Source organism: Zingiber officinale, chromosome 7B (assembly GCF_018446385.1).
Source record: "Zingiber officinale cultivar Zhangliang chromosome 7B, Zo_v1.1, whole genome shotgun sequence".
NCBI lineage: Eukaryota > Viridiplantae > Streptophyta > Magnoliopsida > Zingiberales > Zingiberaceae > Zingiber > Zingiber officinale.
In genome coordinates, this window is record NC_055999.1 from 114344133 (window position 1) to 114366729 (window position 22597).

Sequence of the window (22597 nt, forward strand, 5' to 3'; positions counted from 1 at the left end):
ATTATTAGAAAAATTAGAAAATTTTCTCATTAATTAATCAATGATTTAGAATTTAAGACTCAGATGCGTAGTCTTATTAGAATTTTTCTCATTAATAAATTAATGATCTAAAATTTGAGATTCAGTTATGGCATATTATTGAGAATTTTTCTTATTAATAATTAATTAGAAATTTAGAGTCTCTTTAATCTTATATCTTAAAATTAATAATACTATAAGCAGAGAAACTTTTATAAATATCTTGAGCTAGTAACATTAGAAAGCATATTTTTATTGATTTTTTTTTTACTAACATCAAGTATGATATATTAAATTAATTTTTATAAAGATGATTCGTTTGTTGGGATTTACAAGTAATTAGCCTTTGGTCAAACTAAAATCCTTTTTCAGTAATTTTGTATATTTTCTTAGAGCAACTTTAATTAAAATTGTGTCCACAATTACGTCATGCAACTTTAATCAATAGTTGAAATTACTTTAAAATGTTAATTAAAACTACTCTAAATTAAAGAAACAAAAGAGATTTTAGGGATTAATTATGAATAAATTATTTTTTAAATAAATATTAGAAGAGGAGTATTCTTTTACTACCTAGATTCAAAAAGTGCTCTTTTATTTATTTATTTATTTTCTAATTATCTCTCCATAATCTTGAACTATTATTTTACGTGTTAAAAAATATATTAAATTTATTATTGTAATATTATTTCTAGAGTTCTCTTTCATAATTAAAGTTCACATTAATTTATCCGCGAATGAAAAATTTATATGTGACCATTAGTCGGTTAAAAAAAAACCCCTGGATTTTTAAGAAAAAATAAATGTAACGAATTCATGTCTATTTTTGTTTAGAAGAAAGAAATAGCAACAATTTGGGATCTTGAAAATAATACGAGGGAGGTGCCTCATCATCCGCTTTCACACCTCAGACTTAGAGATCTGGCTGCCCTTGCCATGGAACCACTCCGCTCTGCTGCTCTCCTCTCTCCCGCCCCAACCTCTCTCTCTTGCGACCTTCTCCCCTCCACTCGGCCGCTCTGCCGCAGCTGGAGGTCTCTCCCCTGTCGGCATCCAGCTCGTCGGGACTTCCTCTTCTTCTGCTGCGCCAACACCTCTACCGGCCCTTCCCCGACCAAGCAGCAGCCGGCCACTCCCATATCGTTCGGATTTAACAGCCTCAAGGAGACCCTCACTGTCAATGTCGCTAGCGCCGAGGGTCGGGCCCTTGACGTCCCCCTCGCTCGCCCCTTCACTATCGCCTCCTCTCGCCTCGACCGCGTTACAAATGTTGCCGTCCGAGTGGAGCTCCGAAATGGCAGTGTCGGATGGGGAGAGGTCCCCGTGCTACCCTCGGTCACAGAGAAGAATCAGTCTGATGCGCTAGCAGTTGCCGCCACGGCCTGCTCCGCCCTCGTTCACAGCTTGCCGATGACGCTCGGAGATGTGCTTTCCGAGGTCGGCCGCTTGCTTCCGGGTCACGACTTCGCTTCGGTGAGTGTGGAAAGTAACTTCTTTTGCTGTTTGATCGATCTGTTTCGCTGGCTGTTCTGTTCAAAGCTAATTTTTGTTCGGAATTAACGATCGAATTCTCTTTTATTCGTTGAGACATGAATACATTGTGCTTCTTAGTCAAAATCACATTTAGGTAAGAAGATTGGATTGGAGTTGACCACGACTGGATAGAGTATGATGCAGATCTACTTACCGTCATCTTGTTTCACCAATTATACAATCTCTGTACAAAGCGCGCTTAGCTGTTCCCAGGCTTGACACATTCCCACGAATTTGTTCTTTATTTGTCAGATCACATGTTCTAAGGAGCCAATTTTTCTCAGCGTTGTTATTCCTATTTTTACTTGCTTAGCGCTTAATTTAAAATTGTTGGAAAATTTGTCCGATCAACTCTTCACAATCTGAAGCATATAAGGATGAAGCTCTCTGATGAGCTCTCCCAAGCCGCATGGGGGTCGTGTGGTGATGTAATATAAGTTCAGCGTTGATATGATAACTCTCTGTGTGCAGCCATATATGCTTGTGCTTGTGCGTCTTTATTTGATCTTTTTCTTCGCCTTTCTGTATTCCTAGCTTCTTGGAATGCAAGGATAGTGTCTGACTTCCAACAACATTTCAATGATCACATCACTAGTCATAAAAGATCAAAAGTGCTTATGGCACCTAAACAGAGGGTAGTTATTATTTCTAGAATTATTTGTGACTTGAAGACAAAAAAATTGGCAATGAGATAGGTTTGCTAAGGTAGTAGATAGATAGTTAGCATAACTTGGATAGTATGTCTATTTGTAGAATTTTGGATCAGATGGCCGAGCTAGAGGGGGATGAATAACGATTGAACACCTACAAGTGTGATTCTAGACTGTTCTTGCCGTTGATAGCAAGATCGCAATCAAAACATTAGCAATGGAAAACACAACATAAACAATCACATTTACCACAATTACAAACATGTTTATTTAACGTGGTTCACAACTTCCCAAACTCCTATTCTACGACCTATGATCTGTGGATCACTACTAGAAAGCCACTATACTTTCTCCTTCTTGGTCAACTATCGGAGGTGGAGAAATCTCTTATAATGCTCAAGGAATACAAGGATTACAAAAGAGAGGAGCATAGGGATTACAAGGCTTCTAATAGGGTTTAACTAACTTTATTTCACCAACATAAAAGCCACCCTAGAGCCCTCCTTTTATAGTCTTCGGAATCCTATTGCAAGATTGCCTATCGCCCAACAATCGACTGCTCATTATTCATCAGTTGACTAGTCCTCGCGATCCGACCGTTATCATGCAACAACGACTCTTTTCTACTTTCCACATGACCACCAATTGACTGGTGCCATCAATTGACTGTTCAATCAACTCAGCCACAAACAAATCCATTCTGTTTTCTTGCTCCATTGATCGAGTCGATTGCCCTAGTTAGTTGATAAACCCTAAATCCTAAACCTTGAATCTATTTGGGATATTGAATTTTTCAATCACCAGTGAATTGATCTTCAATGCTAGTCGGCTAATAACCCCAACGATGACCATCTAAGGTCGAGTTCGCCTGTGTTGAGTTCTACCTTCGTCCTCATGGATACAGGTCACTCAACACTCATCTCAGTAGTCTTACCATTACAACTTGACTTTGCCTCAAAGTTATTTTTCTTCAGCCCCACGTCCTTTGGAGGCACTCGAGCCCACGACTCCTCTCCGTACCATCCTTCATGCCTTTGCCTTGGAAGTCTGCTTCTCTTAATTATCGGCCTCACTACCTTGGTGTTCTTTGTCTGACAGCCCCTTGGTCTATCTTATGTTACCTTCTCTAATCTCAACGAGACTTGAGCCATCGAGTTGCCAGCCTGGCAGTGCCAAGTTAATGCTCCGGAGCTACTCCAACACCACTTCACTACTCCTTGTTTTGTGGGCTCTTTGATGTCTCAGATGATCCTTATCTGATCTCTCCGGGCCTCCAAGCCATTGAGCGTGCCGCCTTGGTCACACTAAGACAATGAGCTCTCCGACCTCTGTGTATTCCTATTATTCCTGCACACTTAAACACGTATATCAAATCATAGGGTTACACCTAACTTAAACTCTGTGCTCAAACATCAAAACCTAAGGTAACACCCGAGTACTTGGGGCATGATTGCACCCACAAGATTTTCTTTTTTGGAATATCACTTTGGTTGATATGGAAAACTGCATGTGTTGGAAAATATCCTAACATCTTGTTCCTTAACTATTTATCTTGTGAGTGTTAGATTTGAGGAGAGATTTCAATTAAAATCATTTTCTTATTTTTATTTAGTCCCACATATGGAAGAAGAGAAGACATGGGGGTTTTATAAAGAAACTAGTATTATATATTTCTTTCACATAGTCCATGGATATTAGTATGCATGGAGGTGGGTAGGCTATAAACGAGCCAAGCTCTGTAGTGTTCAAACGTGTTTGATAAGGTAACCAAGCTAAGCCAAACTGAGCTTAAAATAAATCAAGCCGTTAAAATAATTATTCAAGTTTGGCTTAGTTTCCTTTTTTATGAGCTTAAGCTTGTTCAAATTTGGTTTGAAAGTTTATTTATTTATTTATTTAATATGTTGATAAGAGTTTTATTAATGAACATGTCTCATGAACGATGTTCCTGAACATTGTTTCTGAATATTGTTCACGAATGTTGTTCCCAAACATTGTTTATGAATGTTGTTCACGAATATTGTTGACGAACGTTAACGAACTGAACACATATGTGTTCAAGCTTGTTCGTTTAGTTTAATGAGTTGTTCATTTAATTGATCTTATGTGTATTGAGTGAATATAGACAAGCTCTTACCGAATCGAACTCCAAGATTGTTCACAAACGTTTAGTTCATCTCGAGCCCAACACACACACATGTGCTGGTGGGCAAGACTTTGGCTCTAGCACAAATTGGGTTGCAATGGGCATGACATGGCACAGCACAGATGGTCAAATTGAACCTTCAAGCAAACAATAAGGAATTATTTATAAAATATATTCTAATAGAAAAGGGTTGTAACCTTTCAATGAAATGGTTATTTTTGAAATGATTCTTTTAATTGCAAACACATATGGAATTAGATTATTATAATGAACTTACTCATTTGGTATATTTTTCTTAATTAAGTTTCACACAAAAAGGTTTAAGTTCATTGCATGATCATTTTCTATGTGATTTATTTTTCTCTCTGCAATGAGTTTCGTTGAACTAGTTCATTATATCATTTAAATCTTTTGTTTATATCTTTTAGAGCTTTTAAAAAAGGGTCCCGGCTAGTATATATATTTTATTATTGTTGTGGCAATGAAAAACCTTAGTTTTCCATTGTTAAAACCTAGGTGTCTTGATATTTCTACCTTTCATTCACTTGGAGGTGGTCGGCCCCGTGTGTAGTATTTGTATGATCAATTGCAATAAAAAAATGTTTAAGCACTTACAATCGCCGATGCCTTATGAATCTTTCGCTTGTTGTCAAAAGGATGATTACCTCGAACAACCCTTGCATTCCACAAACCAAATCCCTCTACTAGAGAATGTTCTTCTCTTGCCAAGCATCAAGAAGAAGCCAAGTCCTTTTACTTGGACTTTTATATAAAGGGATAAGTGGGAAGTTTTCTAAACTGCACGTTGCAGTGTACTTTTAACTTTGTGTGCAGTTGCACTAAACGCCTACAACCAACACCACGGACGTTTCCCATTGTGTAAATCTAGGAAGCGCAGACCATCACCATGAGTGGTTAGAGCGCCGCCCGGACGTTTATTTGTGCTTTAGTTTTCGATTGTTGTTCCTATTCTGAGGCTATTATGATCAAATTAAATTTTGTTCGTCCTTTCTTTTGGACTGCACTTATGAAACTTGTGTTGGTTTTCTTATACTGGGAGAAGGTTATTGAATTTTTTTTACATCATAGAAAGATAATACTTTCTTTAAACAGATTGGATTTGCTAGCACTTCAATTAGATAACATTTTTGACATTTTGTTCTTTGATATTTGAAGAGCTAGTTTCTATGTATTAAAAAAAAAGAGCAGCCCGGTGCACGAAGCTCCCGCCATGCGGAATCCCGGGGAAGGATCCATTGTACGCAGCCTTACCCTGCTTTAAGAGGCTATTTCCAGGATTCGAACCCATGACCTTTTGGTCACATAGCAACAACTTTACTGTTGCGCCAAGGCTAGTTTCTATGCATTAGTTCTTTCTTAATTGGATTTTGAATACTATGGTTTAATATATCTCTTGTTCATGTCACTTTTTCTAATAGTGCATACTAAGGCACTTCACATCTTTCAGCTAATTGTTTATTTATGGAGTTTGTAAATTATCAACTCATATGGGTTGCACTTTCTTTTACCACCTTCTGAATTTTGGTTTTCTTACTTCATCCATCTTTATTCTGCTATGTACCCTGCCTGGTAGTTGTGTCTTTGGGTTTGGTTTCATGTATTGTGGCCTTTTACTTTGGAAACTTCATATCTGATTGTTTTTTAAAAACAGTAATTATTGTAATTTTTTGTATGAATTTAGGTAAGAGCTGGAGTTGAGATGGCGCTGATTGATGCTGCTGCTAACAGTATCAGAATTCCTCTTTGGAGATTGTTTGGTGGAGCATCGAATTCTATTACAACAGACATAACAGTTAAACCCTCTTACTAATGCAAATTGTAGTACTACACTGTTGCTCTCTTCAGAATATCTCTTTTTTTATATATATATTCAGATTCCAATTGTATCTCCAAGTGAAGCTGCTGAGTTGGCTGCAAAGTATTGTAGACAAGGGTTCAGCACTTTGAAACTAAAAGTAGGGAAAGATTTGAATTCGGACATTGAAGTTCTAACAGCAATAAGATCAGTTCATCCTGAATGTTCATTTATTTTGGATGCAAATGAAGGGTATAAAGCTCATCAAGCGATTGAAGTTCTAGATAATCTTCATGGTAGTCTCTACTGCAGAATATGGTGCATCTCTAAATTTCTTGGATGATTTTAGATAAAAATATTTTTTTAGTTATAATGTCCAGTTAACTTGTCATATGGCAAACGAAAAATGTCAAGTTAAAAAATTCCTATTCTAACGTGAGCTACAAAATTTGTTGCTCGGATCTTGTTCTCTTATGTTGATCTATCTTTATTATCTTTCAGCTATGGGTGTCATTCCCATTCTATTTGAGCAACCTGTTCATAGAGATAATTGGGAAGGTCTTCGTCTTGTTAGCCATGTTGCAAAGGATAAATATGGTGTATCCATTGCTGCTGACGAAAGTTGCAAGAGTGTCAATGATGCTAATAAAATTATACAGGGAAATCTAGCACATGTAATCAATGTCAAACTTGCTAAGCTTGGTGTTGTTGGTGCACTTGAGATAATCAATATTGCTAGAGAAGCAGGCATCGCTCTTATGATTGGTGGAATGGTCGAAACAAGGCTAGCAATGGGTTTTGCTGGTCATCTCGCTGCTGGCCTTGGTTGCTTCAGGCATGCCTAAATATTTGTCCAACTATCCTACTTTAACTTGTTAAAAAGAGCCATCATTTGGCCGTCACTTCTATTATATGTTCTCAAGGTCATAATCCTACTGTGTTACAGTTTCATTGATCTTGACACACCACTCCTTCTTGCTGAAGATCCAGTCATTGGAGGTTATGAAGGTACACATGCATTTAAATTTTCTTAAAGCATTTCTAGGATTTCCCTCGTTAGTGGGACCCCTGGTTCCTCTTCTTAGTCTTACTGTTTAAAGGTCCTTAGTTTTCTTTAGTTGTTTAAAGATGGATCTTCTACAAGTTGTTTTTTCTTTCTTTCTAGCTTCCGGTCCTGTCTACAAGTTCAACAATTCAAGTGGCCAAGGTGGTTTTCTTCATTGGGACAATGTCTGATGGTGGGCTTTATTCTTATCTGATTACAAAGATAATATGTGATCGTGCTTTTCAACTTATTTCAGTTATTTACCATTAGTTTCTGTGAGTCTCAAATTTATGAATTTGCTTCCTGTGGACTTGACTGACTTTTAATATGCCAAATTATAGAAATCCTAGACTGCTCAAGTTATTTGGTTTCAGAAAAACTTCACTGATAAGAGCCTTCTGGAGTTGCTCCTTTTCTGGCATATTGCTAAGTACAGAGGACTAGTAACGGGCTCATGGGTGTTTAAATTAGTGCTAAAAGAGAAATAAAATGACCAAATACCTTCAAACATTTGACAGAAAGATGTCGCCATGGTTGATGTGGGGATCATTTGGGATAAACACACTATTGCAAACCGTATGGCTAATTTGAACACTTTCTGTGTTTGACAGAGGCATCCATGTAATCTGTCGGAGAAGTATGTGTCTATCTTCACGTTTCCATTTGATTAATGCTAGTTCTTGGTCCTGTCAGTTGCTTTTATCTCAACTATGTCAATTTTCTTTTGCCCTGATTATTTCTCTTGAACAATTAAAGTGCTTTGCTTTAATGGTTTATCTACTTGTTCTACCACTAATCTATTTATGATTCTAGTGGTATTGATGCCCATTAATATCCATTAATGTTTTATATCATTGATTCTTCACTTTCCCCTAACAAATCAATGTTAGAAAATTTAAATTTATTAGCTGCTATGCAAATTTTGCAGAGACGAGCAGTAAACCTTCCTGATTATTTATCTTCTTGTCATGGGTGCTGTATCACTGCAGGTAGCTATTTTCTAAGAATGTTATCCGATGTTACCGAAGAGTTTCGTCTTTGAGTTGCACATAATGATCATGTTTGCCTTGTGAGACAATTTCATGTTTAATCATCTTTCATGCTTCAGGAAATAATGTTGCCGAAGGTGCCATTCCCTTTGGTTATCTGTTAATCCATATGCTAAAAAGTATTAAATGGTGATGACAAGTTTCAGTTGGAAATTTAGAGTACAATTTTCAAATATAAAGAAAAAACTAATCAAGATTAAATGATCACAACTTATTTAAGTCTATTGGTTTAATCTCGATTTAAATTTCTTTTATTTGAGACAATCAGCCCTAGTTCATTTGTCTTTTGGAACATTTACAAATTGTCACTGAAACTTAAAAGGTTTTGTTAACTAATTTTATCGCTGTCTTTTCTCGGTTTGGATTCTGTAGTTAATTTTATTAACAATCATGGTAAGTTTTGTCAATACATTAACGGTGATGTTTTTATTTATTATGCGTGACCAAGAATATCTTAGTGACAAACAATTATGATGAACATTTATAACAATATATTTATTCAAGAAACTACTTCCATTACTAATGATAAAATGTAATAATATTCTCATTAACAATACCATTATCGATAAAATTCTTTTCATTAATGATAGAAGAATGTGCTTTGCATCACAATCTTCTCCTTTGACATTCTTCATTCAACAGCTGAAGGTAGTTGTTGTTAAGGGCTTAACAACAACTATATACCCATTAAAAGAGATGCATGCACTTTGAGTATGAACATAAACATTAACATGAACATTTAGATGAAGTGGTCACATCTAGTTCAGGAACATGAAGCATGAACAACTACCTTTTAGTGTAGAAAGTGTAAAGTTTGTGAAACTTCTACAATTTTGAAGATTCAACAATTATATTAAGATCTGCACAATCATGTTATTAGCTAAAAGCTCATCTTTAGTTCTACTTACAGAATAGTTTCATGTTTCATTCGATATCTTTTGTTAATGTCTAAGAACACTACCAAAAAAGGTGATAATAATCTTATTATTAGAGCATATGATAAACTTTGAAGAGTTGTAGTCAGTAAAATTAAAACAAAGAAAAATAAACAAAACCATGCATGGTAAAGTCAAGTTTGATGGTTTTTAAACCTATAGGCTTTATTTCTCACTATTCCCACAAGAGAAACAAGCATATATTTCAGAGAGGACTTAATTGTTTACTTGTTGAATACTTTTTGATTAAAATTTTTGTCAATGAAAATTTCTCCTTGGTCCTATAAATACAATAAGCTGTTCCTTCAAAATTGCACAAGCAATGCAAGATAAACTATGTTAACATTGTTCTTCCTTCTCTTCTTTGATATTATATTTTCACCCTTATCAAGACCCTAAACTGCCATGCTCAACTAGATTGTAAACCTCACTGCTATTCTAGATGAGTATCTCAGTCTATGCCTCTTTGCAAGTGTTTTAAACTCAAGTTCTAATCCCCCACCAAGCTATTTGTTTGAGCCCTTAAAAAGTAGCCTAAGTGCCATTTGGAATAAAAAACAAAAAAAATTTCAACTATATAACCACATATAGTTGATGACATACAAGCAAAATACAAATGACAATTCAACTATACAACTTACATAACTATTGCAACATAGTTAACAATTGTATTGAAGCACACAATTTTAGCAAAAGTAGAAATGAGATCTAAGAAAAACGATGACCACCAAAAATTTACACGGAAAAGCTTCAATCAAATTGAAGCAAAAACCACAGGCAAACTGTAGAAGAATCTCACTATCACAAAAGGATTATACCTTTTCTACCTCAAGAGGAGAAATGGCAAAAGGAAAGAGTATTTATGAGAAACCTGCCTTACACTTGATTCTCTCTAATACGCTCTCTCTTTCTCTTTGTTTCAGCACTCAACGTTGGATGGTTCAAGATTAAATTTCAATACCTACTTATAGTCTTGAAGTGATCTTGTGTTCAATGTAATCTCCCACTTTTCATGAAACCAAAATTGAATTGTACTCCTCCATAGTTACAAAGGAATTGTGTTTTCTAAAATTACTTTTCTACTTAGTAACTTTATCAATTTCCAAGTCAAGTATTTAAAGTTACAAAAGTGACTTTATTATCACACCATTTTTTTTCCCATTACATAATGTTGATTTACACCAACAATCACCCTTTGAATACTTACCTAAATATATTGGAAGGTCGAGAATGAATAAATGTGGATGGGGTATATATATGTAATTGTAATGTTTCAACCATATCTGAAACACTTCAGTATTTCAACACTATGGTCGTTGATTGAAATACACTCAAAGTTATTTGTTTCTTTTGATTCAGTTGAATGTATTTTGAAATTCTCAATAATCCAAATCTTAAAATTCATAAATAATTCTATACTTTTTGAAAAATCATAAAATTTTACATAGTCTATTAAATAAAAATAGCTTTCTTAAAAAATGAATAAAATCTCAGAGGTCTAGAGTCTCTAGGCAAGGTAAATCCTAGAAGTTGGAGGATACAAGGTAATGTTGAAGTCTTAGTAAGGATTGACTTGTACTGGCAAACGAGGAAGTCTCAACATGACATGGATCTAACTTTGGTGTGACTGGAATCAAAGTATTAACCGATTAGGGAAGAGGAGCAATTGATTGATGAACTTGAAACTTTGAAGATGTTATTTGGTTGAGTTTGGGATTATAGCAATCGACTGTTATAGAGTAACAGTCGACTAATGGATCAATTGACTAATATATTTGGTGTAGTCGACCATAAAGTTGTGGTTTGGACAGATTCTTAGTTTGAGTAGTTGATTGATGGTTGAGTCATTGAGCAATCAACTCAAGCCAAAATGAAAATAAACAGATAGTTTTGTGGTCTGACTATGATTGTCGATTGATGTTAAAATAAGAATCTATTGACGTCATGGGATTCAGATAAAGCTTCGATAATGATCGATTTACTACTAGCTACAGTGCAGCAATTGACTAGAAGGAAGATATAGTTAACTGATGAGCAAGTCGTTGACTAGAGGTCAACAAATAATTGATTGATTGACAAAATTAAATCATGAACAAAAATCCTATAAAGAGGTATTTCACGAAGGCCTTGTGAAAAACATTTTAAGATCTGTTCGTGGAGGTTCTAGGATGAATGTTACTGCATTCAAAATCAAAGCAACAAAAGCAACCAACCAAACAAAGTCTTTCATTTTTGTAATTTCATTTGCTTCTACTACTGCATATTTGCTTGTATTTCTGTGTATCTGTGTGCTTCTGCAAGAACATGAATTTGTAATAGATTTCTCTACCTTTGGAAGATATTTGAAGAGGAGAAATATAGCAATATTTATCGGGATTGATCCACTAACATATCATAAATTGTGGAGTAGGAATTGAGGATTCTGAACCATATAAAATTAGTTTTGGTTTTTATCTTTTCTTTGTGTTTATTTATTTTATTTCTGTTGTGCAAGCTAACACATTGTAGAGACGAAAATGATGATAAAATTGAAAGTACTATTCACCCCTCCCTCTAGTTATGTAATTTGATCCGATAGTATGGAATCCAATCGACTAGCGATGAAACATGCATCCAACTCATAAACTAAAACCCTAAAGTTGTGGTAAACTAGGTTTGTAGTTTGGAGTAGTCGATTTATGTGAATTGAGAAATTGACTCAATCTAAGGAGCCAAAATAAAATGATTATATTTAAGACTGTTAACTAGGCAATTGACTGATGGTGACAATTATTTGATAGCAAGTGAATAATCAACTGCTTGATAATGTGGAAAATAGAAAAGAGTCATTATTGTGGTACTATAGTTGGATCATGATAGAGCAGTCAATTGATGTCGGAGACTCGTCAATTACTGGACGGTAGACATATTGATGCAGAACCAATCCATTATGACCCCTTAAACATCAAAGGATTATAACTTTTGATTTGAAAACTTTGCCAGTAGTCTTGCGTGCCTAATTCAAATATCTATATTTATGATGAGGAACCCATTACTGTCAAGTTTCGGACTCAAAAAACAAATGTTTAGGTCATTGTCGAGCCTTCGAAGATCTTTTTATTATTTTTAATAATTTTTGTTTTAATGGTATTTATGGTAGTTTTGGTATTTCTGGTATTTATAGGTTAGAGTTTATCTATATTAGTGTATTGTTTTGTTAATTTCGATTTCTATAAAGATTTTTTGTTCTGAAAAGATTTTTTTTCTCCAAAATAGGAATTGAAGTCCATATATTATTTTTTTTGTCTTAGGATCTAGAGTTTATATAAATATCTATTTAGGTAATTTTTTTAAAAAAAGTTTTTTTTCGAATTTTATTATTATCTTCTCCTCAATTCCTCCTTCTCGTCTATCCTGCTTGGCGTCACACACATACAACAAAGTTTTAAAGGTTGTAAAAGGAGAGCTTTAGGTGACATCAAGGTTGGCAAAATGGAGATTGTTGATATCTATTAGAAGCCTTATATTCTCCAAGCTTTCCTACAAGCTTTTTTTTCACTTTCAAGAGTGGATCGAGGAGGAAGATAGTGACTTTTTAAGAGTTATCCACTGACGAATCATAGACTGAGTAAGAACCTATGATCTGGCGAACTATGTTAAACAAATGTGTTAGCAAATCCTTATAGTGTGATTGATTTTATGTATATTTTATTGTGCTAATTGTTTTTGTGACCTTGCTACTAAGAGCAACAGTAGTTTAGAATCACACTTATAAATTGGAATCATCACCCTCTCTAACTAGTCATCCGGTCCTAACATTGATCACCCTTGATCTACCTAACTTCATCTTACCAAACATTTAATCACTCTTGATTTGCCGTTAAGGTAGCGGATCTACCTTTAATCACTTTTGATTTGTTAGGATTTCCTCCTGCCAGACATTCTATCACCATTGATATCTTGATATCTCATGACTTTCTCTTTCTATGTGATTCGCTCCTTACACTTTCCATAAGTTTATCAAATATATATTCTTAACTTAACTCCGTGCCTAAATATCAAAACTGATTGCACCAGCATAATATACTTCAACTATCATATCAAAGGTTTCTTTAAGATCTACTTGCCTTTCTTTCTAAATTAAATCATAAAATCAAGCATCCAAAAGACACTTCTATATTTTACAAGCACACAATTATCAACAGATCAATTGAACAACATGACCCACCAAATCATAAAACATAAAGAAAATAGTGAGATTCATCAAGTAAAGATTTCCTCAATTTGAATCTACAAAGATAAATCTTAAACAATGGTAAAGAGTAGAATTGTGCAACACGGTAGAGGCTTAGTTTATGCAATGACGAGCACAAGCGATCAACAAGAATGGGTGAGCGATTGTGGGCACAATGAAGATCCAGAGAGGAGTGTTGGTTGCAAGTAGCGCGGCTAGAGATGGTATCAACTATTATGCAAGCTAGAGCTTTGATGTGGAAAGCAGCAAGCTAAATCTCCAATGCCGCGATGAGTAGGCTAGGTACCAATTGCGACGCGCGGGCATGCGTTAGCTTCAGGTTAGGGTCTTCATCCAGTGACAAGCACCTATAGGAGTAAAGCTTTCTTAGCGGTAGTGAATATAAGTTTCAACAATGGTCTTTCACGGTGACGATGCAAATGATCCAATAGAGGTGGAATGCGGGTGATAGATTTTATAGATTTTTAAAAAAAAAATTAAATAAATTTTAGAGGATAAAATTGTATTCCAAAACAAAGAATTTATATTGTAGTCCCTCTTCAAGCATGATCGTGGGAAGTGCTTGCACATTCTCACATGAATTTTGTGACGGGATCAAATCAATTAATAGATAGTAGGTTAGGTCCCTCCTACTGTGATGAACGGGCAGGAAACTTACGCAGGACAGCATACATTTATTGTGTTCAAATCATTCGTTATGTTGGGCTGCCTGTTATGATTTATCTGTACTTTTTTAATTTACCTTGATGATCGATGAAAATTTTTTATGAGACAGGATCAATTACTTTCAAAATTAATTAGTTCAAAAAGCGAGATATGATTACTAAAAAACCATGTGAGAGTGTCAAGTTATAGTCTTCATGCAACCATAAAAAAATGTGAAATCGTCACATCAATGGTCCCTCTAGAACCGGTCCCACGAATATGAAGGGAGGTAAATGTAGGTACACAGTTGAAGGTGCATGGTAGAGACGTTAATCCCAGACCGTGACACCCCGAGGATTGAATCTTGGATCTCTCGATCACAAGATTATGCACTCCCAACTGTACTACGCCCTAGGGACAGTCTTCATGCAACCACAAGCTTCTATGAGAGTTGGCTTTCTCGGTGGCGATGAAAATGAACACCAACAAGATACTAATGTAGAAGCGGTCACAATCCATCAATTGTAATAAAAAATTATTACACTCATAATTAGATGCTAGGTAAATCATAGGATCAACTTATAACCGACAGTCAAATGATTAAGGGTGGAATGATCCTAGTCTACCAATGATATTTTATAGTGACAATACAAATGAACACTACTATGAGTGGAATGCAAGTAAATCTTGAACTCTAAAATTTTAAATTTTAAAATTTAAATTTTATTATATTAAAATACTTTTTGTCAACAAGATTAAAATTATTAAAGTTTTATTAAAATCATTTTATATTGGTCAAAATCATTTTAAAACCATGATAACAGTTAAGTTAATTAAGTAGTTGTACTTAGTTGCTATAATAACGTTTTATATTTTATTTATTTAAAAAAATTCAATTTTTATGTTTTCCTTTTAATTTATGGCAACAATCCTTATGGGATTTTTAATGCCAGGATTTAAAAAAAAAAAGGTTTTCTTTTTCCCAAAACAAACTATGATTTGATCCGCATAAAATCCTAAACGACCGACAATCAGAATCTAATGTTGGTCCGGCGAGATCATTCAATCTCACAACACGACAAAGCGGCCTCCCCACTAACTCCAGTAGATTCGTTGCCTTGGAACTTCTGACTCCTCCCCTCATCCTCTTTTTCGAAAAAGCGGCGTTGCCCTCTGTTTTTCGAAAAAGTTGCAACTTGCAATAGATATAGATAGATAGATGCCTTCTTTTCCTTCCACTTCCAGTTCGCTGTCGACGATCCTTGGTGTTTTCTTATTTTGCAAGAACAAGAATAAGAAGAAGGAAAAAAAAAATGAGATTTTTGCAGAAGATCAAGCTACTGGTAGCGCATTGTGCCACCGGCGGCGGCGGCGGCGGCGGCGGCGGCGGCAAATGTTCTACCCTGATCCGACGGCGTCGCAGGCGGCGGAAGAAGCCTCACGAGTTCAGCAAGTTCCGACGGATGCTACACGGAGCCGACCGCATGGTCGGCGCGGACGAGCGTCGGAACTCGGAAGAGCTGAAACAGAGGCTGGTGGATTTGTTTTTCGAGTCGGAAGGAGGAGGAGGAGGAGACGAAGGCGGCTGCGGTGGCGGCGCTGAGAGGACGAGAGCAGAAGAAGGCATGGCCCGCGGTGGCAGAAGAGGGTGGAGGTTCGGGTCTTCGGTGGGTCTCCGGTGCCGGCTGCTCCGGCGGGCCTGGAGGCCGGTGCTGGTCGCCATTCCGGAGAATGACTGACACTTTAAATTACGGTACGTGCATGAATTTCGTTGTGCTTCTTGATCGGCTTGAAATATTGGGCATGATCAATTATTCTTCATCGAATTGTAATAAGCGAAAACAGCAAGAAATTGTGCATGAATTTATTTGTTGATAATTTTATCCTTCGATAAGGATTTACTTTGTTGTAGAAAGTTTAATGGAGGAATTTGTTAAGCTACTAGACAAGTTTCTATTGTAAATTCTTTAAAAAAAAATATTTTTTAAGGATATCTATTTTTTACCTTATAAAACTATTTATTAAGATATTAATTATATATTAGGCATTTTTATTGGGCAAAAAAAAAAAAGTGATTATGCTCGCCCTAACATGGTGACTGATTCTGTCTAAAAACGTGGAGCTGTAAAGATGGAGATGTGGCGGCTTCGCTGATCGGCTGTGGACTTCACACCGCTATGCAAAACAAGTAACATCAGTGTCAAGCCAGGGAAGGGGTCCCTCGCGTTGGCCTTCCGACGCTCAAGTCAGTCATCGGAATATAGAGAAAAGTGGAGCAACTGTAGAACTATGCGCAAACACTAGACAACGCATACCTTTGCCGGTGAAGGACCCCCTTTATATAGAATCCTGGTAAGCGACGTGCGCACTTCGTGAGGCATGGGCACGCTCTCTAATGTGTCCCACGAAAGAGCCTATCAGGAAAGTACCTCTGACATCATACCTTAACAGGACATGCATATCCTTGACAAGACAATAGAAGCTTCCGCCGTACGATCCGCCTGTCGACCATGTCTCGTGTCAGCGACACTACCTTCCAAAAGGATGTCGAGAGATACTACAGTGGTTTCGTTGCTGGGCCGAGCGGGGTAGCCGCTCAGCCAGGATTCCGCTCCGAGCGAGGTACTCGCTCGGCCGAGACCCCTCCGCTCTATCGATCTCAATGATTCTTCTATGCGATGGCTTTATAGCACCTGCCTTCCCCCGTTCGGACAAACTACTCGACCTCCCTCAATGTCCTACTGCCTCATCTCGAGCGTCGGCTGTCTTACACTTCATCCTGAGCTAGACTGGAGGTCTGCTCGGATATGTCTCTTGTTGGTCGGGGCCTAACTGTCCGACAGATCATTGTCATTGTCATTGTCCTCCGTTCGACCCTTTGGCATTCGGACGTTGATCATCTTGACTTTGACCTTTACCTTGACATTTGACCCCGTGTCAGGTAGGTCTCCCTCCATAGTCATATCAATGACTAAGAGATAAGATGGATGAGAGAATGAGTTGTGTCAAAGGTGTAAGAGCCCTAGAATTCAACCCTTTGCTCATTAGATAAATTTGTCATCTACTTATCATATCAGCAAACTCCAAACTCCGTGGGGACATATTAGGTATTTTCATGATTCATATATAATGGGTATATTTAGAATATAAGTGGACACTGACTATCAATAATTCTTAAATATTTAATTCGCTGACATTAGTACTATTTAAAAATAATACAAAAGACAATTTATTCATAGTAGAAATTCATATAACTCAATTTTTTTAAATTATTTGGTACTAAAATTCTAAAATATAAGAAATTTATATTAAATATATATTTTTTACACTTACATTTAGAATACCTAACTATCTATATATACATAGTTTTTTTTTATTAATATTACATTTTGTATGATTTTTAAATATTTTTTTAAAAAATTAGGCTATTAAACATTTTAACATTTAGTGGACTACCTTAGGGATTTTAGTCGAGTTGATTGGACTAAAAATGATTTAGATTTTCAATGAGAGCTTCCCATTTTAATGGCCTTCATTCACACTTAAATGATTGAATACAATTTATAACATAATTAAAACATGTTAACTCTAATTTTCATCATTTATAGTATGCCTATGTCGAATTTTGATAGGAAGTTAGCATTTAGGATTGGAATTAGGAAATTTAGTACTGATATAGTTACACTTAGGAGTGATATATGTACACTTAGGATTTAGTTACACTTATGAAATCTAGTACTTATTGTTGACTTCTTTTTATAACTTCTGTCCCATCATCAAAAGTGCCTGAGCTTCTAAAAAGTAGAGAGCATATGCACAATACGATGATAAGAGACAGGATGTTCTCCCATACAATAAGGATTTGATTCTCATGCTAGACATTTTAAGCCTCAATGCTTGAACTGCTCCTGATGCTAAGTCTCTGCATCAGGAGCCACTTGCATTAGCATAGCCAGGATTTTCAATAAGGAGAGGTGATTTTCAAAATTTTGAAAATTTATAATAAAAAATTATATTTTCTTTTTTATTTAAGGAGTTGAAAACAAATTAAATACAAAAAATTTAACCTTAGCTCTTGATTTTAGTTGAAATAGATTGATCTCAAAGCTTATCTATAACACAAAGTCAAAGAATTATTTATGATATTGCTTTCTCATATAATTTGCATTTCTACATATGATATTTCCATTCTTTTCTAAATAACTATCCTAATTAGCAATCTAATAAAAAATTTATACTTTATAGCTTTCCTTCAATTAATAAAACATGAAAGAAGAACTTACTTCTCTTGTTGTTATTGTGGTTGGACAAAGAAGAAAAAGAGTTTCTTGTAAAAGGTTGTTTACCGGAAAACATAAAAGGAATATTGTTGCTTTTGAGAAAAATTAGAGAAGAGAAGATAGGGAGGAATAAGCAAAAGAGAATAACATAAGGAGTGGAGCTAGGATTTTAGTTGAGTGTTGACAATAAATAATATAATTAATAAAATAAAAAAATTATAATCATAAAACATCACAAAATAATTACCTTACAATTGTTCTTTTCGAGCGTAATTACAATTATTCTTTTCGAGTGTAATTACAATTGTTCTTTTTGAGTCTTCGTATTTTGAAATCTTTGTACAATATATTTTTTACCTATATAGATAATAAGGCTATCATTTATCCAATCATCACTCATTCGATTGCATAATCTTTCTTTCACAATCACAATTATCATTGTAGAAAACACTTTAGCTATCATCGTTGTAGCAACTGGTAAAATTAATGTCAATGTCAAAAGCTTATAAACCAACAAATACACCCCACTTTTCTTTGAAAAATCACCAAAGTCTTTTGATTCTTGAAATGCTTTGTTAGAACATGTACGACATATATAAGTTTCAAGTTGATCATAAGGATATCGAATCTTAAGAAATCTTATGAATAAAACTCAGCCAGTTGTATCAATTGTTTATTGTCAAAAGATAAAAATGAGTTTTATGGGCACAAACAAGCTATATAAAGAAATATGTATTTGTCTATGAGAAACAATCATTTAACTAAGTTGCATATCAATAGCACCATAGAATAAATTAACACAATAGTGATATAAATTTGACACTTCTGGTGGATTATGATAGGGACGACCACGTGATGTCCCTGATGTATTAACATATCATCCATTTTTAGAACATTAATGTAATGTTATTGATAAAAATGGTGAACCTTTTCTAAAAATGGATTCCAACTAGGGGTAAGCATGCATTGAGTTAATTTGATATTATTTTTGTATAAATTTATTTTATTATTTTTTAAAAAATTCAATTAATTTGGTATTAAGCGAAATAATCGATTCAATTAATTTGGTTTTAGTAAAATTTTGATTCGACTCGGTTAGCCAATAATAAATTGATTTTTGATTAATTCAATTAATTTATGAACTGAATTAACCGAATGCTCACCCCTAATCCCAACCATCATCTCTCATATTTTAGAGTCGGTGTTTGTATATTTGTACTAAATCCATTTCATTCACAATATTATGATTATTCTTTTGTAATATTGTCGACAATTCACTTGAAGTCACTAAGACATGTTTGATAAGTGTAGATTGAATACAAAATCAAATAAAAGTATTTACTCTAATAAATTAAATGCCTAAGTTTTTTAAAATCATTTCAAGCACATCACTGACAATAGAGAACATAAAAATCAAGTTAATCAAAGAATTATAATGTGACTCCCAACGTGTATCCCCAATACGGAAGGATAGTTTATTGATTAAGTCCCTGATCACTTGAAATTTCATTACTCTTCGATGTTTCAACAATAAAATCTGAATATTTCACCTTAAGAAGATCATAATATTTGCAAGATGATCTAATAATATTTGCCACATCACTAATAATATGAAAGAAATTAGAAATTGGAAGATTGCTCTTGGCCACAACTGTAAGAGATAATTGAAGTTGATGGACAAAACAATATATGTAAAATACATATGGGTTCTCCTTTAAAATGAGTGTTTTTTTATTAAATTTACCTTGCACATTATTTGCTCCATCAAAACACTATTCTCTTAACTTAATTGGCTTAAATTATAGTTAGAGAACATCTTATCAATGATAACTTTAAGTGAAAGCATTGTGGTAGCATGTTCAATTCCAATAATATGATCATTTATATGGGCACTACTATTCACATAGTAAAACAACTGATATTACTCCTTTATTGACACATCACAAGATTGATCAACTAAAATAGAGAATAATATTGAATCACCAATATTTCAGATAATAATATTAATCGTTTCAATTACACAAGCGCTAATTATATCCTTTTGAATACTAGGTGATGTTAACTTGTAATTTTTAGGAGCGTTTTCAATTTCACATAATTAATTTCTTCATTATAAGTACTTAAAAACTCTAGTTTAATAAGAAAGCTAAGTTACCTAGATTAAGAGAACTTTTAGTCTCATTATGACCCCGAAATAAATTCTCTTGTTGCAACAAAACTCTAATACAATCAATCGAAACATTGAGATAGATACTATAATCATTCAGCATTTCCTTTGACTATTTGTTCAAAATTGATTGAATGTACTTATCTTGATTCATCAAACCATCACAATTCATTCGTGCTTTATGATATTTACTATCATGTTGGCCAATATGAATATTTAATCTATTTTTACACTTTCAATTTGTGAATCCTTCAAAAGTTTCTCCTCCTACATGTTTTCCCTTAGTTATCTTAAAGAGATAACAATCCATGCATCTTTGTCTATAATATATTCCTGACCAAATTATTTAAAGCATAAATGATTGAACCATTTAAATTGGCTTACTCCACATTTTTATTTTGGAAATTCATAACCTAAAGGTTGACATGAACCTTTTTACAAATATATCATTCAAATTTGATCCCTAATGTTAGCATTATAAGCACAAATTGGAAACCTTATTTCATGATCTACTAATAATTGTGAAAAAAATAAATTCTTCAACTCTAACCTCTCCGATATTTTGTTCTTCCGGTTCTAGAGTTTTTTTTAAAAAAAATATATATACGTTGTACGTATAATGATTTCCTAATATAAATAAATAAAAAAAAATTAACAATCCAAACTTAAATATTGAAAAACCATAAAACTATTTAATATCATAGATAAGACTCACATACTTATTGCTTAATTGCATAATAGAAGTGTAAGTAGTTGAATTTGAGGGGGGAAATCATGCATAGTTGTATAATTACTCAAAGCTTTAGAATGTTAGAATTTTTTAGTTTAGTAGCAAACACAATTAACTAAATATCAATGTACAAGACGGAATAAAAGAAATATTTTTGGAAAGCAGTGATGTACACGACTGCAAGGTAGCGGTGGTCGGTGAGTGCATGAACTGAACAGGTCTCATTGGTACACAACCCCTCGCAGGTGGAGCTATAGACTACGTTTGGTTGGGTGTAATGTAATCTAGCTTGTAATGTAATCAAATTTGTAATGTAATGTAATGTAATCTTGATTACATTACTACGTTTGGTAATGTAATGTATGTAATCTTTGATTACAAAGATGATTACATTCTTTTGTTTGGTATCCATTATTTTTTATAAGGAATGTAATTCATATTATTATAAAATGACAAAAATATCCTATGACCTCTATCGGCAGTCGCCACACCTCTGTCGGAGTTTGCGGTAGCCATCGGCAATCAGCTACCGCCGTCACCGGCGACCGGTGACCGGCGACGAAGGTCGGCGACCGGTGGCGGGCGGCGGTCGACAACAGACTAGGGGTATATTCGGCATTTAAACTTTAGTGAAACAATGACCTCGTAATGTAATCGGATTACATAGCATTTGCTTTGTAATCCAGATTACAAATCTTCACTACCTTTTGTAATCCAGATTACATTACATTACATTACAAGTTTTAAATCAAACCAAACAAAATAATCGACTTTGTAATGTAATATGGATTACATTACATGGTAGATTACAGGCTACCAAATGCAGCCATAATGTCATCCTCGATTGCAGCCAGTGGTACCAGCAACATTAGGTGGTTGAGGGTTGTTGATGATCCTGGCTATTGCTGACGATGAGGATTTGGGCACTCGACAATGACCATGTCACTGCGTGGTGGGGCAGCGAGTCAGTGAGGGCTTTCCACAGTTTGGTGATTAATTGGGCGGCCAAAATGGTGGTGAGAGCATTCAAAAAATATATATATTTTTTATTTCAGGGGGTGCGACCAGTCGCACCCCCGTTGCTTGTGCTTCTCGGATTTGTCCCAGTGACTAATAGAAAATTTTTATAGGACCATGTCAATCATCTCCAATATTAATTAGATTATAAAAATTAGATAACTGGATTATCAATTTCAAATTTGTTTAACATATTTTCGTTCATGTACTTAACATAAATTTATGTATATGATTTGTAAGATAAATTATTAAACTTTATTGAGGTGTTGATAATAAATAAGCAAACATACATAAGTATGGGATAACTGATCTCCCAATTGTTCTTCAACAAT

At 34.8% G+C, this 22597-nt stretch overlaps 2 protein-coding genes across 5 annotated transcripts; both read left to right on the forward strand.

The window, feature by feature from the left end:
- Nucleotides 1-876: 876 nt before the first annotated feature.
- LOC122007004 (L-Ala-D/L-amino acid epimerase-like) lies at nt 877-10262 on the forward strand. Of its 4 annotated transcripts, XR_006118821.1 has the most exons (8): nt 877-1491; nt 6050-6160; nt 6243-6459; nt 6665-6998; nt 7110-7171; nt 7329-7401; nt 8137-8197; nt 10116-10262. XR_006118821.1 is itself a non-coding variant. In XM_042562739.1 (7 exons), exons 1-6 carry the CDS (start codon nt 955-957, stop codon nt 7397-7399), a joined length of 1332 nt encoding a protein of 443 aa, XP_042418673.1. In that variant the 5' UTR covers nt 878-954; the 3' UTR covers nt 7400-7401; nt 8137-8521. The 4 variants fall into 4 exon arrangements, 3 of the variants coding, with proteins under 3 accessions (XP_042418675.1, XP_042418673.1, XP_042418674.1); XM_042562739.1 differs by lacking the exon at nt 10116-10262 and having other exon boundaries at nt 878-1491; nt 8137-8521; XM_042562740.1 differs by lacking the exons at nt 8137-8197; nt 10116-10262 and adding an exon at nt 7583-7900 and having other exon boundaries at nt 878-1491.
- Nucleotides 10263-15108: 4846 nt separating this feature from the next.
- Nucleotides 15109-15982, forward strand: LOC122004086 (snake venom metalloprotease inhibitor 02D01-like). The gene has a single exon (XM_042559016.1). The coding sequence runs from the start codon at nt 15385-15387 to the stop codon at nt 15808-15810; it is 426 nt and encodes a 141-aa protein (XP_042414950.1). The 5' UTR covers nt 15109-15384; the 3' UTR covers nt 15811-15982.
- Nucleotides 15983-22597: the final 6615 nt, after the last annotated feature.

What these genes read in the sequence shown, in the direction of transcription:
- LOC122007004 (XM_042562741.1), top strand. Translation starts at nt 955, where the DNA reads ATGGAACCACTCCGCTCTGCTGCTCTCCTCTCTCCCGCCCCAACCTCT. An exon ending in CTATTACAACAGACATAACA is followed by an intron (nt 6,161 to 6,242) that starts GTTAAACCCTCT and finishes ATATATATTCAG; the next exon opens with ATTCCAATTGTATCTCCAAG. An exon ending in AGTTCTAGATAATCTTCATG is followed by an intron (nt 6,460 to 6,664) that starts GTAGTCTCTACT and finishes ATTATCTTTCAG; the next exon opens with CTATGGGTGTCATTCCCATT.
- LOC122004086 (XM_042559016.1), top strand. Translation starts at nt 15,385, where the DNA reads ATGAGATTTTTGCAGAAGATCAAGCTACTGGTAGCGCATTGTGCCACC.